The 18,170-nt window shown below is 42.3% G+C and overlaps 1 protein-coding gene across 5 annotated transcripts in view; it reads right to left on the bottom strand.

The window, feature by feature from the left end:
- SETD4 (SET domain containing 4) overlaps positions 1 to 18,170 on the bottom strand; it is a 63,395-nt gene that overhangs the window by 10,711 nt on the left and 34,514 nt on the right. The window contains exon 12 of one of the 5 annotated variants that reach the window (XM_082722866.1): positions 16,374 to 16,466. The exons of the other annotated variants lie outside the window; for them this stretch is intronic. Coding sequence (XP_082578992.1) covers positions 16,412 to 16,466 — 55 coding nt within the window. The 3' untranslated portion in view covers positions 16,374 to 16,411. Of the gene's footprint in view, positions 1 to 16,373; positions 16,467 to 18,170 lie in introns of those variants that run through there. 5 annotated transcript variants of the gene reach the window in all.

Genomic DNA, 18,170 nt, shown 5'->3' with positions numbered 1-18,170 from the left:
CACCAGGGACCCATTCAGGGGCAGCTGCTCTCATGGGGTAAAGGAGAGGCAGGAGAACCCCAGCAAGCCACGCCGCTGTGGATGTTTGCAGCCGTTGCTACCGTGGCCTCCCACAGTCTACACCAGTGCTGTTCCCCCCTGATGGAGCTGCCCTTTCCCACCACTGAGTCCCCTCCTCATGCCTTGAGCTGTTACTGCAATAAGATCTGTCCTCAGGAGCCCTGTCACTGCTGTACCCAATTCTTTGGGATCAAGACTTCACAGTGCTTCACCAAATACCAGACGGGAGCTGCCACTGTCCTGAGCCCTGCCCTTGACTCAGGTTGCAGCTTTGCCCCCTTGCAGGGGCTATCCTGAACCCCACCCCCAGGTCCCAGGTCATATCTGTGAACCTTCATTGATGGGGCTGTGCTGACACTGCTCAGAGCCCCAGCCTCCAGGTCCCAGGTTACTGTTCTGAACCATCATCACCAGGCCAAACTATGACTGCTCTGATCCTGGCCCTAGGTTCCAGGTAAAAGCTCTGAGCTGTCATTGCCAGGGGTACTCGCTCCCCAGATCCTAACTGGGCTCTAATAGACCATCACTAGGGATGTGCTTCTGCTATCCTGAAACTGCCCCTGAGGCCAAAGTTGTGAGTGACCCACCACCATCCACAGGCCCTATTGCTATGGACCCCTGTCCCCTAGGCCTAAGCCACTGCTATTCCTTGCTATCCCAGGGCCTGTGCCTCTGCTGCATTATCTACCTGGCCAGAATCACTGCAAGACCCAGAGACCCTGGTTTCACAAGGTTCTACATAACCACACCTTAGACATCAGTGCTACTGCCACAGCAAGGGAACTGGTGCCCCAGGACCCAGGCACTGTGGTAGTCCCACAGGCATCTGATCCCAGGACTCCTGCTCTCCTATTGCTCTGATTGCCAACATTCCAGGCTACAGGCTAAGAGGGATCCCCTTGTGCTAGAACTTCCTCCCACAGGCAAAAATAGAACAGAAGATCCAAGCAACCTTCACCTCTGAATATCCCAACAGCCTTGGTCACCATGCCACCCACAGTCTTGGCCACAGAAAATACCCACAAGTCTATGCCCACATGGACCTCAGCTGGCACAACTGCATGGAAACCACACTGCTGTGCCTTCCCAGAACAAAAGATGCTGCATTCTACAGACCTGCCACCCTTGCAGCCAACTTTAGGTCAAAGTCTTTCCCCACCAAAGCCAGTTCAAATGGCTGGAAGAGGTGAATGCACCCTCAAATATGCAAAGATTAATAACGCAAATAATAACACAAAGTCATTAGAAACATGACAAAGCAAACACGGCACCACCAAAGGAACATGATTTTCCAGTAACCAATCCCAAAGAAATGCAGATCTGTGAGTTACCTGAAAAAGAATTTAAAATAATCATTTTTAAGGAATTTTAAGGAAGCTCAGTGAGATTCAAGAAAACACAATTTCGGGCGCCTGGGTGGCTCAGTGGGTTAAGCCGCTGCCTTCGGCTCAGGTCATGATCTCAGGGTCCTGGGATCGAGGCCCGCATCGGGCACTCTGCTCAGCAGGGAGCCTGCTTCCCTCTCTCTCTCTCTGCCTGCCTCTCCATCTACTTGTGATTTCTCTCTGTCAAATAAATAAAATCTTTAAAAAAAAAAAAAAGAAAACACAATTTCATGAATGAAGGAAAACCATACATGAGCAAAATGAGAAGTTCAACAGAGACATAAATCATACGAAAAGAATCTAACCAAGACTCTGAGCTGAAAAAACACAATGAATGAAATTAAAAATACAGAAAAAGCTCCAACATTAGGTTCACTCAGACAGGAAAAAGAATCTGGAAACTTAAAAACAGGTCAGGTTGAAATCATCCAGTCAGAGAAGAAAAAAGAAATTGGAATAGAAAAGAGTGAAGAAACCCTATGTGAATTATGGGACATAATCGGTGAAATCCTATCTGCACTATGGATGTCCCAGAAGAAGAGACAGAGGAAGGGACAGAAAAGTTACTTAAATAATGGCTGAACACTTCCCAAATCTGGGAAAAGTACAGCCATCAGGTGCATGAAGCTCAAAGGTCCCCAGATACAACCCAAAGAGATCTTCACAAGAGTCAAAACCAAGACAAAAAGAGAATTTTGAAAACACAAGAGAAAAAAAATTAATCACATACAAGGGAATCCCAAGAAAACTATCAGCAGATTTCTCAGCAGAAGCCTTGCAGACCAAAAGAGGAGGTAACATATATAAAGTGCTTAAGGAAAAATTTTTAAAAACTGTCAACCAAGAACATTGAGGTACATGTGCCCCTTCTTTTCACTACATCTGTATCTTTGGGGTAAATGCCCAGTAGTGCAATTCCTGGGTCATAGGGTAGCTCTATTTTTAACTTTTTGAGGAACCTCCACACTGTTTTCCAAAGTGGCTGTACCAACTTGCATTCCCACCAACAGTGTAAGAGGGTTCCCCTTTCTCCACATCCTCTCCAACATTTGTTGTTTCTTGCCAATTTCTGCCATTCTAACTGGATAAGGTGGTATCTCAGTGTGGTTTTTATTTCAATTTCCCTAATGGTTAATGATGAGGAACATTTTTTCATATGTCTGTTAGCCATTTGTACGTCTTCTTTAAAGAAGTATCTGTTCATGCCTTCTGTCCATTTTTTACCTTGATTGTTTGTTTTTTTCAGCCAAGAATAGTTTACCCAGTAAAGTTGTCCTTAAGAAGTAAAGGAGAAATATAATCTTTTGCAAACAACCAAATTTGAAGGAATTTATCACCATCATATCTGCCTTACAAGAAATACTAAAATGAGTTACTGAGGCTGAAACAAACAAACAAAAAAACACTGATTAGTAACATGAAAACAGGTAGAAGCATAAACTCACTAGTAGAGGAAAACATAGCACCAAATTCAAAATACTTTAATACTACAAAGTGGTATTACTACAAAGTGGTATAAATCACTTTGAATTCCAACATACAGGTTAAGAGACCAAAAAAAGTAAAAATAACTATAGCAACAATATTTTGTTAATGGATAGATAATATAAAAAGATGTAAATTGGGATAACAACAACATAAACTATGTGAACAAGTAAATGGGTGGAAGATTTTTACGCAACTGAAGTTATCAGGTCAAAATAGTCATAATTAGGCTGAAGGAGACAAGATGGTGGAGAAGTAGGAGGCGCTGTTTCAACCTGTTCCCTAAAGTGAGCTGATTACCTACCAAAGAACTCTGATCACCCATGAAATCAGCCTGAGATTAGAATTATACACTTCTGGGCACCTGGGTGGCTCAGTGGGTTAAAACCTCTGCCTTCAGCTCAGGTCATGATCTCAGGGTCCTGGGATCGAGCCCACATTGGGCTCTCTGCTCAGCAGGGAGCCTGCTTCCTCCTCTCTCTCTGCCTGCCTCTCTGCCTACTTGTGATCTCTGTCTGTCAAATAAATAATAAAATCTTTTTAAAAAATTATACACTTCTCGATCTCTACGGGGGCAGAAGATGCCAGTGGACAGATAAAGAGGAGTAAGAACATCAGACTGATATCAGAAAATGAACAAAAGGAGGAGGGAGCCACCAGAAGTGACCCATTGAAAAGTAATACCCCAATACTAGAGTGCCCTGTAATTGGGGACCAGCATTAACTTGGAGTCTGGTTGAAAGCACTCAAAAAGATAAAAAGATCTTTTGGAGGGAAAGCTAAAGATCTTAAGGGGAAATTGGAGGAATTGGTGGAATTGGGTGGTTAGGGACAGGGAATTAAGCCCACAGATCCAGGATGGCCACTGCTGGCAGGGAACAAGAGAGTAGAGTGAAGAAGCCAGGTCTTGGTCCCTGAGTCACAGGTGCACCTGAGAGCGTCTGGGTGGCAGCGCCCATGAGGGTGAGGGAGACTGCTGTGGACACCAGCCAACAGAACCACAGCCTTTTGCACTCTGCACACGCACTGTGAGACCGGGGTCTGAGTCACGCCCCACACCCTCCTCTGAGAGAGGTGCATGCAGGTGCCAACCAGTGCTCTCTTGGACCTGGAGAGTCTGAGCACTCCCAGCCTGGACCAGCAGGAAAATCTCAATGCACTCTCTCTGCTTGGGACCTCTCTGGTGGTCAGGACCTGCCCAGACAGCCCGGCTAGTATATCTCCTGGTTTTGGGTACAAGTGGGAGTTCCTATGACCCCAGAGACCATGACTGGGGACATGCTCTGCCAGTGGCCGAGGGGGAATTTATGTGCTCTGGAGCACCCAGAGGGGAACACACTGAGGCTTCTCTCTGAGAGGGAGGTCTGGGTGCAATTTGTTTTCCTCTAAACCCCCAAAGAACCACCAAAAGCCAACAAAAGGAGAGAAAACAAATGAACAAACAAAAAATTTTCCAGAGAACAAAAGCCTGAAAAACCGGTTTCCTCAGAGCCCAGCCCCTTGATGGGAGCAGGAGGACTCAACTCTAGCGAGATTCCCTGAAAACCCACGTGGCAGGCCCCTCCCCCAGAAAGCCAACAAAAAACAAAAAAACAAGAGGACAACCACCACTACTTCATAGATATAACATTTATTTTTAATTTGTTCCCACAATTCTGGTTTTTTCCTTTTTTATATATATAACTTTTTAACCTATTTATCATCACAATGAGATGTTCAGTACATCAAAATTCCATAATAACCTTTTAACCTGAACTTTTTTGATACATACACCTGTGTATTTCTTTTGCTTTTCTATCTTTAAATTTATTTTATTTTATTTTATTAGTATTCATATAGAGATAAGATTCAAGGTAATCCCTTTTCCCCAATCAATGCTACCCCTATACGTAAACCAGTTTTAATCCCCCTTTATCTCAGGAAAGTTGAGTCCTTTAAAAAGATATCAAGATACATCCAGGAAGAATCAAATTAACCTTCCTTGCCCACGTTGAGAATTTATAACCACCCTCCCGTCTTGTCCATCTTGTCCTTCTGTCAGTGTTTCTGTGTATTTGTTTCTGTTCTGGTAGTATATAAATCTTATACTTGGGGTTCATTTTGATGGGGATCTTTTTTTTTTTAATTAATTTTTCTCTTGTCATCTTATTTTGTTGGTCTTCTTGTTTCTCTGTTTTTGTTTGCATACATCATAAATCTTACCTTTGGAGCCCATTTGGACAGGGCCTTCTCTTTTATTTTATCTTTCTTATTTCTTTTCCTGTCTCTCTCTCTCTCTCTCTCTCTCTCTCTCTTCTTTTCTTTTCTTTTCTTTTTTCTTTCCTTTTGGTGGGGACTCCTGATTGCTCAGAAGCATTCCAGGATGTACCTTGCCTGAACCACGATTGATACATTCTGCTAAACATCCATTCAGCCATCTCTCACCAAAATGACTAGGAGGAGGAATGCCCAATGGAAGAAAAATTCAGAGACTGGGCCCTCATCATCAGGGTTTTTGGATATGGACATAAACAGTATGTCAGAAAGGGAATTCAGTCTAATCAGGCAATAGCTAGCTTGGAGAAAGCCTTTGAAAATGACAAAATGGAATTGATTAAGGCAGAAGTGAAAGTCACCAGGGATAATGTTAACAATGCTCTCAAAGAGCTCCAATCTAATCTAAATTCTCTAAAAGCTAGGGTAACTGAGGCAGAAGATAGAATTAGTGATCTGGAGGACAAACAGAGAAAAAAGATCAGGAGGAAGCCTGGAACAAACAGCTTAGAAGCCATGAAAACAGAATTAGGGAAATAAATGATGCATGAAACGTTCCAACGTCAGAATTATTGGAATCCCTGATGGGGAGGAGAAAGAAAAAAGACTAGAAGATATAGTTGAACAAATTCTCCATGAAAATTTTCCCAATCTGGCGAATGGAACCAGCGTTCGTGTACTAGAGGCAGAAAGGTCTGCCCCCAAGATCATAGAATCTAGAAAGACCTCAAGACACCTGATTGTGAAAATGCTGAATCATAATTTTAGACAGGAGCTCTTGAAAGCATTTAAGGGGAAGAAATTCCTTACATACAGAGGAAAGCCCATCATAATAAGTTCCATGTGCACTCTTTCTGGCCAAAGAAACCTGGCAAGCCAGAAAGGGCTGGCAAGGTGTATTCAGGGCACTAAATGAGAAGAAAATGCAGCTAAGAATACTTTATCCAGAAAGACTGACATTCAAAATGACATTCAAAAGAGCTTCCAAGACCAGCAAGGTTTACAAGAGTATGTGACCACCAAGCCGGCACTGCAAGAAATATTAAAGGGGGGGGGGTTCTATAAAACAGGGAAAAAGCCAAGAATATCATTGAACAGAAATATATGAAGACAATCTATAGAAACAAAGACCTCACAGGTAACATGATGTCAATAAAAACGTAACTCTCAATAATCACTCTCAATGTGAATGGCCTAAATGCACCCATAAAATGGCACAGGGCTGCAGATTAGATAAAAAGACAGGGCCCATCCATATGATGTTTACAAGAGATCCATTTTGAACCTAAGGATACATCCAGACTGAAAGTGAAGGGATGGAGAAGCATCTCTCATGCCAATGGGCCTCAAAAGGCGGCTGGGGTAGTGATTCTCATATCAGATTAATTAGATTTTAAACTGCCCGGCTAGCTCAGTCGGTAGAGCATGAGACTCTTAATTAGATTTTAAACTAAAGACTATAGTCAGAGATACAGAAGGACAATACATAATTCTTAAAGGGACTATACACCAAGAAGATCTAACAATTGTAAATATTTATGCCCCCAATATGGGAGCAGCCAATTACACAAGAAAACTAGTAATCAAGATAGAGTCATATTGATATGAATACATTAATAGTAGGAGATCTTACCACACCACTCTCAGTAATAGACAGATCATCCAAGCAGAAAAACAATAAAGAAATAAGAGCATTGAATGACATATTGGACCAGATGGATCTCACAGATATATACAGAACATTCTACCCTAAAACAACAGAATACTCATTCTTCTTGAGTGCACATGGAACTTTCTCCAGAATAGACCACCTACTGGGTCACAAATCAGGGCTCAACCAATACCAAAAGATTGAGATTATTCCGTGCATGTTCTCAGATCACAATGCTTCGAAAGTGGAGCTCAACCACAAGTAAAAGTTTGGAAGGAATTCAAACACCCAGAAACTAAAGACCACCTTCCTTAAGAAAGCTTGCATCAGCCAGGAAATCAAAGAAGAACTTAACAATTCATGGAAACCAATGAGAATGAAGACACTTCAGTCCAAAACCTATGGGATACAGCAAAAGCGGTCCTAAGGGGGAAATACATAGCCATCCAAGCCCTCCTCAAAAAAACTGAAAAATCCAGAATACACCAGCTGTCTCTACACCTTAAAGAACTGGATAATCAACAACAAACTAAGCCAACTCCACACACAAGAAGGGAAATAATTAAGATTAGAGCAGAGATCAATGAGATAGAAACTAGAGATACAGTAGAATGTATCAAGGAAATTAGAAGCTGGTTTTTTGAAAGAATCAATAAAATCCATAAACCATTGGCCAAACTAATCCAAAAGAAAAGAAAGAAGGCCCACGTTAATAAAATTATGAATGAAAAGGGAGAGATCATAACTAACACCAAGGAAACAGAAACAATTATCAGAAATTATTATCAACAGTTATATGCCAAAAAGTTAAGCAATCTAGATGAAATGGATGCATTCCTGGAAAACTATAAACTTCCAAAATTGAACCAGGAAGAAATTGACAACTTGAATAGACTGATATCTAGTAATGAGATTGAAGCAGTGATCCAAATACTCCCAAAAACAAGAGCCCAGGACCAACAGATTCCCTGGAGAATTCTACCAAAATTTCAAACAAGAAATAACACCTATTCTCCTGAAACTATTTCAAAATATTGAAGCAGAAGGAAAATTTCCAGACCCTTTTTATGAAGCCAACATTACCCTGATCCCCAAGCCAGGCAAAGACCCCACCAAAAAGGAGAATTTCAGACCAATATCCCTGATGAATATGGATGCTTAGATTCTTAACAAGATCCTAGCTAATAAGATCCAATAGCACATTAAAAAGTTTATCCACCATGACCAAGTGGGATTCATCCCTGGGTTTCAAGGATGGCTCAACATTCACAAATCAATCAATGTGATAGAACACAGCAGTAAGAGAAGATAGAAGAACCACATGGTCCTCTCAATTGATACAGAAAGAGCATTTGAAAAATCAAGCATCCATTCCTGATTAAAACACTTCAAAGTATAAGGATAGAGGAAACATTCCTGAACTTCATAAAATCTATCTATGAAAGACCCACAGCAAATACCATCTTCAATGGGAAAAAGCTTGCAGCCTTCCCGTTGAGATCAGGAACACGACAAGGATGCCCACTCTCACCACTCTTGTTCAGCATAGTATTAGAAGTCCTAACAATAGCAATCAGACAACAAAGAGAAATAAAAGGTATTCAAATTGGCAATGAAAAAGTCAAACTCTCTCTCTTCGCAGATGACATGATACTTTATACAGAAAATCCAAAGACTCCACCCTCAAACTACTTGAACTCATACAGCAATTCAGTAACGTGGCAGGATACAAAGTCAATGTACAGGAATCGGTTGCTTTCTTATACACTAACAATGAAAGTACAGAAAGGGAAATTAGAGAATCGATTCCATTTACTATAGCACCAAGAACCATAAGATACCTGGGAATAAGCCTAACCAAAGAGGTAAAGGATCTGTACTCAAGGAACTAAAGAACACTCGTGAAAGAAACTGAAGAAGATACAAAAAGATGGAAGACCATTCTACGTTCATGGATCAAAAAAATAAACATTGTTAAAATGTCTATACTGCCTAGAGCAATCTATACTTTTAATGCCATTCTGATCAAAATTCCACGGGCATTTTTCAAAGAGCAAACAATCCTAAAATTTGTATGGAATCAGAACAGACCCCAAATCGCAAAGAAAATGTTGAAAAAGAAAAGCAAAACTGGGGGCATCATGTTGCCTGATTTCAAGCTTTATTACAAAGCTGTGATCACCAAGACAGCATGGTACTGGCATAAAAGCAGACACATAGACCAGTGGAACAGAGTAGAGAGCCCAGACATGGACCCTCAACTCTATGGTCAAATAATCTCCAACAAAGCAGGAAAAAATATACAGTGGAAAAAAGACAGTCTCTTCAATAAATGGTGCTGGGAAAACTGGGCAGCTATATGTAGAGGAATGAAACTCAACCATTCTCTTACACAGTACACAATGGAAAAAAGACCTCAATGTGAGGCAGGAATCCATCAGAATCCTAGAGGAGAACATAGGCAGTAATCTCTTCGACATCAGCCACAGCAACCTCTTTCAAAAATATGTCTCCAAAGGTAAAGGAAACAAAAGCAAAAATGAACTTTTGAGACTTCATCAAAATCAAAAGCTTCTGCACAGCAAAGGAAACCGTCAACAAAACAAAGAGGCAACCCACGGAATGGGAGAAGATATTTGCAAATGACAGTACAGACAAAAGGTTGATATCCAGGATCTATACAGAACTCTTCAAACTCAACACACACAAAACAGATAATCATATTAAAAAAATGGGCAGAAAATATGAACACTTCTCCAATGAAGACATACAAATGGCTATCAGACACATGAAAAAATGTTCATCATCACTAGCCATCAGGGAGATTCAAACTAAAACCACATTGAGATACCACCTTACACCAGTTAGAATGGCCAAAATTAGCAAGACAGGAAACAACATGTGTTGGAGGGGATGTGGAGAAAGGGGAACCCTCATACACTGTTGGTGGGAATGCAAGTTGGTGCAGCCACTTTGGAGAACAGTGTGGAGATTCCTCAAGAAATTAAAAATATAGCTTCCCTATGATCCTTCAATTGCACTACTGGGTATTTACCACAAAGATACAGATGTGAAAAGAAGGGCCATCTGTACCCCAATGTTCATAGAAGCAATGGTCACGGTCACCATACTGTAGAAAGAACCAAGATGCCCTTCAATGGATGAATGGATAAGGAAGATGTGGTCCATATACACTATGGAGCATTCTGCCTCCATCGGAAAGGATGAATACCCAATGTTTGTACCAACATGGATGGGACTGGAAGAGATTCTGCTGAGTGAAATAAGTCAAGCAGAGAGAGTCAATTATCATATGGTTTCACTTATTTGTGGAGCATAAGAAATAATACAGAGGACATGGGAAGATGGAAAGGAGAAGGGAATTGGGGGTAACTGGAGGGGGAGACGAACCATGAGAGACTATGGACTCTGAAAAACAATCTGAGGGTTTTGAAAGGGCGGAGGGTAGGAGGTTGGGTGAGCCTGGTGGTGGGTATTATGGAGGGCACGTACTGGACCCTTATCTTATACCATTCACAAAAATTAACTCAAAATAGAACAAAGATTCAAATGTAAGACCTGAAACCATAAAACTACTAGAAGAAAACATAGGAGAAAAGACCCTTGACATGGGTCTTACCAATGATTTCTTGGATAAGACATCAAAAGTACAGATAACAAAAGCTAAAATAAACAAGTGGGACTGCTTCAAACTAAAGAGATTCTTCACAACAATGAAACAGTCAATGAATTGAAAAAAAAGCCTGTAGGATGGGTGATAAAATTTGCAAACTGTATTATGTATGATATACAAAGAACTCATACAATTCAATAGTAAGAAAAGCAAATAATATGATTTTAAAATGGGCATAGGACCTGAATAGACATTTTTCAAAAAGAAAAAAAAAGACATACAAAAGATATATGAAAAGATGCTTAACATCATTAATCATCAGGAAAATACAAATCAAAACCACAATGAGATAACATCTAGTAGGAAGCCTATTACCAAAAAGACCTGAGATCTTGAGGTTGGTGAGGATGTGGGGAAAAAGGACACCTGGACACTGTTGGTGGTAGTATAGTGGTATGACCATTATGGAAAGCGGTATTAACAGTTCCACAAAAAATTTAAAATTGAATTACCATATGATCCAGCAATCCCACTTCTGGGCATATATCCAAAGGAATTGAAGTCAGTATCTCAAAGAGATATCTGCACACCCACATTCATTACAGCATTATTCAAAATAGTCAAGATACTGGAACAATATAAAGTGTGCTTCAACAGATGAATGGGTAAAGAAAATGTGGTACATATATACAATGGAATATTATTCAGCCATTACAAAGGAAATTCTGCCACATGCAACTACATGGATCAGCCTGGAAGGCATTTTGCTAAGAGAAATAAGCCAGACTGAGAAAGACAAATACTGTATGATATTACCCACGTGGAATATTAAGTCGGGGGGGAGGGGGTGCCAGTTTCATACAAATGCAGAATAGAATAGTGGTTGCCAGGGGCTGGAAGGATGGGGAAATAGAGCAGCATTGATCAAAGGATACAATTTTTCAGCTCTAAGAAGAGTAAGTTCAGAGGAACTAATGCACAGCATAGTGACTAGTTAATGCCACGGTACTATTTACTTGCAAGTCACTGAGAGCAAACCATAAGCATTCCCACCAAAGAAAGAAAATAAAAGTTAACTATGTTAACTATGTGAGCTGATGAATATGTTCACGATCTCCATCTCAGTAATCACTCTATAATGTGTATGTGTATCAAATCATCATGTGTACACTTTAAGTTTTTACAAATATATTTGTTAATTATTCCTCAATGAAGTTTTTTAAAAATGCATCACATGTGGTTCCCATGAACAGCTAAGGCTTGGCATGGCTGCTGCCACCCTTACTATCTGAGGCTTGGGAGGACCCCGGAAGCAAAGATCTACACTGCCTGCAACAAACACACCCTTACACTTGAACTCCATCGTGAGCGACATCCTGAATTCCCTTTTATTGCAAACATTTTGAAGTTTCCCTGTATGACAAGGGCAAACTTAAAACTGGAATTTGTTATTGTCCTAATAACTACTGGGCAGACCCTACACAGTCCTGTGCAGACTCTAAGCACCAACAGAAGGCTTTTAAATGCCCATCACCAGAGCTGCGTCACCAGACAAGGGCTCCTAAGATCAAAAGGAGAGTCTGCCACTGTCAGGACAAATTCCTCTGAAATGTGAGAAGGCTGCCTTTCGGGATCACTCACCCCTTCTCACTCCTCTGCCCCTATGGGATGTGGGTGTCACAGTGACAGGGAGAGGGGTTGTAAAATGGAAAACCACGAGGAGAGGGCTTGGCCCCCAGGGATGCCAGGGCAGGACCTGCTCGTGGCACCTGGCTGCTGCTTGTCCCCTTTTGCCAGTCTGCCCGATGAGGTCGGGGAAGTTTCCTATTAGAACATGAAAATGAGACAAAACAAACTGATGTCAGACGGTCTATCCCCACTCTACACTGTAGGCTGCCCATTTTGGAAACAGAAATCGGTATAACTGGCAAGTGATAGACTTGAATTCAGGGACTCCTGGGATTGAATCCCAATTGTATAATGTGGATGGGTCCCATGACCCCTCTGTCCCTCAGTTGCTTCATCTCTGGTAAAACATGGAATACTTGCCCCACAGAGCTACTGTGAAACAAGATGGGAAAATCAGATGAGAACGTGCAGGCCAGTGTAGGGAGGGGCTCAGCTCCTGTTCGTGTCTCTCCGCCCCTTCCTGGGCTGGGGCTGCCACTCTCCTTTCTCCTCCAACTGCCTCACTTCCACTGATTCTTCTATAGAATACAGTTTGGGGAGTCCATTGGGGAGACCATCTAGGTCTCACACTACTGAAGGAGAATGCAGGGCAGTGTAATGTCTGCTAGAATCACAAAGAAAACATGGATTCTGATAGGCCAAATTCGGGGTCCAGAGAAAGCTCCTCAGCCTTTCAAGGCTTCCACAACAAAATGAGGGGGTCTGAAAGGATTATCTCAAGGCCCTCTGTCACCCCAACCCTCTGGCAAGACCTGAATTCAGAGGCCTGGCCTCACAGAATCTGGGGCGTGCCTAATATTTCACACGTTAAGAGTCATGAGATGACCAACTAAAATCCGGGGGACCAGCACCTCAGAGGGCACTTCTCCTCCAGAATCTCTAGATCAGTGGCTCCCAAAGGGCACGACATCACCTGGGGCCTCCATGAAAATACAGATTCCTGGCCCTACCCTCAGAGATTCTGTGGGTTTGGGATGGGCTTGTAGAACCTGGCAGTGTCCGATGCCACGGTCAGGGGCGCACATCCTAACAAGCAATAAGAAAAGTTTAAACTTCCTGTGACTCAGGTAGCTCCACTCCCACCCCATATGGCTCTGGGCTCACGCTGAATACCCATGGCCCCAGTACTTCCCTTCTCTGAGCCGCTTTGCTCCTCTGGAAAATGTGGCTAGTAACAACCTCTCTCAGGGACTGGGCTATCGTTTTTGAAGATGGCTTCCCTGGGCCATGAGTCTGCTCTTCAACGTATTAAGGGGTCTCTTTGCTTATCAAAAGTGCCAGGAGAAGGGCGCCTGGGTGGCTCAGTTGTTATGAAGTGGAAGGCATCTGTCTTCCACTCAGGTCACGATCCCAGGGTCTTGGAATCGAGCCCCGCCTTGGGCTCGCTGCTCCCTCTCTCACTCCTCCTGCTGTGTGCTCCCTCTCTCGCTGGGTCTCTCTCTCTCTGCCAAATACATAAATTAGATCTTAAAAAACAAAAAGTGCCAAAAGTACAGACTTAAACAGTCAAGACTGTAGCATTTCAACCCTCCAAATGTTCTTCCAAGAATGACCAATCCAGCTACACAGAGCCCTGATCAGGTGAGATCAGGAGCCTCCGTACACCTGTGTGTGCCTTCCACAAACACAATCTTTGCTGTATGAACATCACAAGCACGGCGTCTGGAGGCTGACGGAGGCTTGAATCCCAGCTCTGCCCCTCAGCAGCTACGTGACCTCAGCAATAACATTTACGTTTACAAAAAGCAGGAAAATACTTCCTCATCAGATCATGGTAAGGATGGACAAGATAACAAATGTGATGCGTGGGCATTTACAGACACTGTCAGACTGACAGCCCCTGGCCTTCCTGTGTTAGCTGCAGGTGGGAAGAGGGGTAGAATCCTAATTAGGCACTAACCTTATTTGATTAAAAAAATAGGTTTACTGACATCTAGCTCATAGGCCATACCACTGACCCATTTAAAGTGTACAATCCAATGGGCCCCAGAATTCCTGCTGAACCACGCGGCCATCACAACTCGAGAGCACTTCTGTCACCCCAGAGAGAAACCATGCATATAGCCTTTGCCACCCAATCCCGGCAATGCCCCAGCCGGCCCCAGGGAACCACTAATCTACTTCCCATTGCTCTAGATTTGCCAATTCGGTGTATTTCATAAAAATACTATTATATGTGACCTTTTGTGACAAGGTTCTTTCATTTAGCATGTCTTTAAGGCTCATCCGTGTTGTGCCATATATGAGTATTTTGCTCCTTTCTGTGACTGAACAATATTCCATTTTATGGAAAAACCTCATTTTATGTATCCATTCATCCACAGATGAACCTTTGGATTAGGGCTGTTATGAACAAGCGCTATACAAACTACTATGAACATTCATTTTCAAGTTTTTGTGTGGATGTTTTCAAGTCTTGGGTAGGTATATCTGGGAGGGGAATTGCTGGATCATAAACTCTGGGCTACACCTTTGGAGGAACCGCCAGACTGTTGTTCAAAGCCGCTGCACCGCTGGACTTCTCCCTCAGCAGTGTAAGAGGGTTCCAATTTCTCTACATCCTCGACAATTTATCTTTTTTACAGCTGTCCTTGTGAAGTGTGAACCTTGCATTTTTATTAAGTTCTACTATACTTCCAGTGGAACAGAGTAGAGAGCCCAGATATGGACCCTCAACTCTATGGTCAAATAATCTTCAACAAAACAGGAAAAAATATACAGTGGAAAAAAGTCTCTTCAATAATGGTGCTGGGAAAACTGGGCAGCTATATGTAGAAGAATAAAACTCGACCATTCTCTTACACCATACACAAAGATAAACTCAAAATGGATAAAAGACCTCAATGTGAGGCAGGAATCCATCAGAATCCTAGAGGAGAACATAGGCAGTAATCTCTTCGATATCAGCCACAGCGACTTCTTTCAAGATATGTCTCCAAAGGCAAAGGAAACAAAAGCGAAGATGAACTTTTGGGACTTCATCAAAATCAAAAGCTTCTGCACAGTAAAGGAAACCATCAACAAAACAAAGAGGCAACTCACGGAATGGGAGAAGATATTTGCAAATGACAGTACAGACAAAAGGTTGATATCCAGGATCTATACAGAACTCCTCAAACTCAACACACACAAAACAGACAATCATATCAAAAGATGGGCAGAAGATATGAACAGACACTTCTCCAATGAAGACATACAAATGGCTATCAGACACATGAAAAAATGTTCATCATCACTAGCCATCAGGGAGATTCAAACTAAAACCACATTGAGATACCACCTTACACCAGTTAGAATGGCCAAATTAGCAAGACAGGAAACAACATGTGTTGGAGGGGATGTGGAGAAAGGGAACCCTCTTACACTGTTGGTGGGAATGCAAGTTGGTGCAGCCACTTTGGAGAAGTGTGGAGATTCCTCAAGAAATTAAAAATAGAGCTTCCCTATGACCCTGCCATTGCACTACTGGGTATTTACCCCCAAAATACAGATGGAGTGAAAAGAAGGGCCATCTGCACCCCAATGTTTATAGCAGCAATGGCCACGGTCGCCAAACTGTGGAAAGAACCAAGATGCCCTTCAACAGACGAATGGATAAGGAAGATGTGGTTCATATACACTATGGAGTATTATGCCTCCATCAGAAAGGATGAATACCCAACTTTTGTAGCAACATGGACGGGACTGGAAGAGATTCTGCTGAGTGAAATAAGTCAAGCAGAGAGAGTCAATTATAATATGGTTTCACTTATTTGTGGAGCATAACAAATAGCATGGAGGACAAGGGGAGTTAGAGAGGAGAAAGGAGTTGAGGGATATTGGAAGGGGAGGTGAACCATGAGAGACTATGGACTATGAAAAACAATCTGAAGGTTTTGAAGGGGCGGGGGGTGGGAGGTTGGGGAACCAGGTGGTGGGTATTGGAGAGGGCACAGTTTGCATGGAGCACTGGGTGTGGTGCAAAAACAATGAATACTGTTACACTGAAAATAAATTTAAAAATTAAAAAAAGCTGATGAATAATTCATTCAAGTCAGCCTGTGAATGTTAAACAATATTGCATTACAAAATAAATCAATTATATCTTTAAAATTTAAAAAAAAGACAATATCCCCTCAGGGAAAGGTTACAACAGAATGATAAAAACAGAAAGACGCCCTCTGAAAGGTGAGACAGAACAGCACCAGAGAGGGTACACGGCATACTGGCTTTGTCTGTGGGACACTGGCAGGGTTAAAGAAAAATGCTTCAGGCCTATTTCTTCCCTCTTACTGTTCCATTCCTTGAATTCACAAATGACTTTCTGGATCTGTTAAAAAAAAAATAATGTCTTTTTCCAAGTGAACCAACATGGTTACATGCCCAACAAAGCTCTCAATTCAAATGTCAGCCAACAAGCTGATTTGGGTTTTGTAACACTTTGCTCCTCTGGAAAAAACCTACTGCTCAACATGAACCTATCACACAGACTGCAGCTGCTGTCTGCCAACTGAGGATCTAAAATAAATTCCTGTTTCTGAACCCTAATGGCTCCTCTCAGGGTGGTGTCTAGGTGCTTCGGTGAAAGCCACTTTCCTAGAATGAACAGCTCTGATTTCCTAGGTCATTACCAATCTCTACCCTCAGGATGCCCCAATCTACGGAGTGCTTCTTCTGTTTTTAGCTTGAAGGATTTGAGGTATACCTGAAATAGCCCTTAACCCTCAGGCCAAATCAGCCCTTATGGGGGGCTTAGCACCCACAAACTCTGTAATCCGATGGCAACAAGGGGAGGGGGAGTTGCTGTTAGGAACCTCGGCCATGCCCACAGCACTAGCAAGGAGAAAACAGAAAAGGAGGAAGATGGAAAGGGTGCTGGCGGAGGCAGGGCATGGGACACTAACGGAGGAAGAAAGCAGTGCTGCTGGGAAAAGATCAGCAGCACAGACTGCCTCTCCTGTTTTGAGAGATGGGTTTGCTGGCCCTCGTGATGATTCTGCAAGGACAAGCCAAAGGAGGCTGTGCTGTCACTGTCAACAATGGGTTACCCTGCGGGCCAGACTGCCTTCCAAGACCCACAGGTTTCTCGCAAGCATTGTCTACCAATGGAAAGGTTTTATTCTTATGTTTTTCAAATATGCATTGATCCAGTATGAATGATGAAACACTTCTCGTTTGTAAACATGTAATGACTTTAGTCATTGTACTTTTTTCTAAGCACTGGACAACTAAAGCAAAACTATTACCACAAGTCTGTGAAGTTTTTCATGTTAACGGGGGGGCTTTATTTTCAGGAGGTATAAGGCACCTTCAAGAAGGAGCTCATGAAAAAAAAAAAAAGAAGGAGCTCATGTACTATAAATTTTATACATATATATATGTACATATATACATATATATATATATATATATATATATATGAAGACAGTTAGGTCTAAATGTCCACAAATAAGAGACAGAAAAAATAAGCATGGTATAGCACAAGGGTCAGCAAACCATGGCCCATAACCTGTCTCTGTAAATAGTTTAACTGGAATGCAGCCATGCAACCTGTTTGTGTATTGTCTCTATGTTGTACAATATAGTTGGGACAAAGACCGTATGGCTCAGAAAGCTTAAAGCAATGACTATCTACCCCTTGAAAGTTTGCAGACCCCTGGTATAGCATATCCAGAAACACACTGCAGCTAATTAAAAATAAAGTCAACACCAACTATACATATGAACAGGGAAAGATGTCCAGATCCTCTGACTGCCTTCTGAAGGGAGTGGGCCCCGTTGGCTTGTTTGGGTTGTATTCCACAAAGGCAGAAATTCCAACGCTGAGGAAGAATGCAAAATTGGGAGATAAAACCAGACTCTGACTGGGGTAGACCCTGCACTGTATGGCCCAAGTCTGGCCCCAACTTTGGAGAGGCCCAATGGTCCCTGAAGACACCACCCCCCAACCTTGACTCACGCAGGGATCCCCTCCGGCTAAGGACTGGTGAGGGCTGAGGAGGAAACATCCCTTCTTCCCACCTGGTTCTGAAAA

The sequence above is a fragment of the Mustela nivalis genome (assembly GCF_964662115.1).
Source record: "Mustela nivalis genome assembly, chromosome: 1".
Classification (NCBI taxonomy): Eukaryota; Metazoa; Chordata; class Mammalia; order Carnivora; family Mustelidae; genus Mustela; species Mustela nivalis.
The sequence above is the reverse complement of the archived record's forward strand: the minus strand, read 5'-3'. Positions and strand labels throughout refer to the sequence as shown.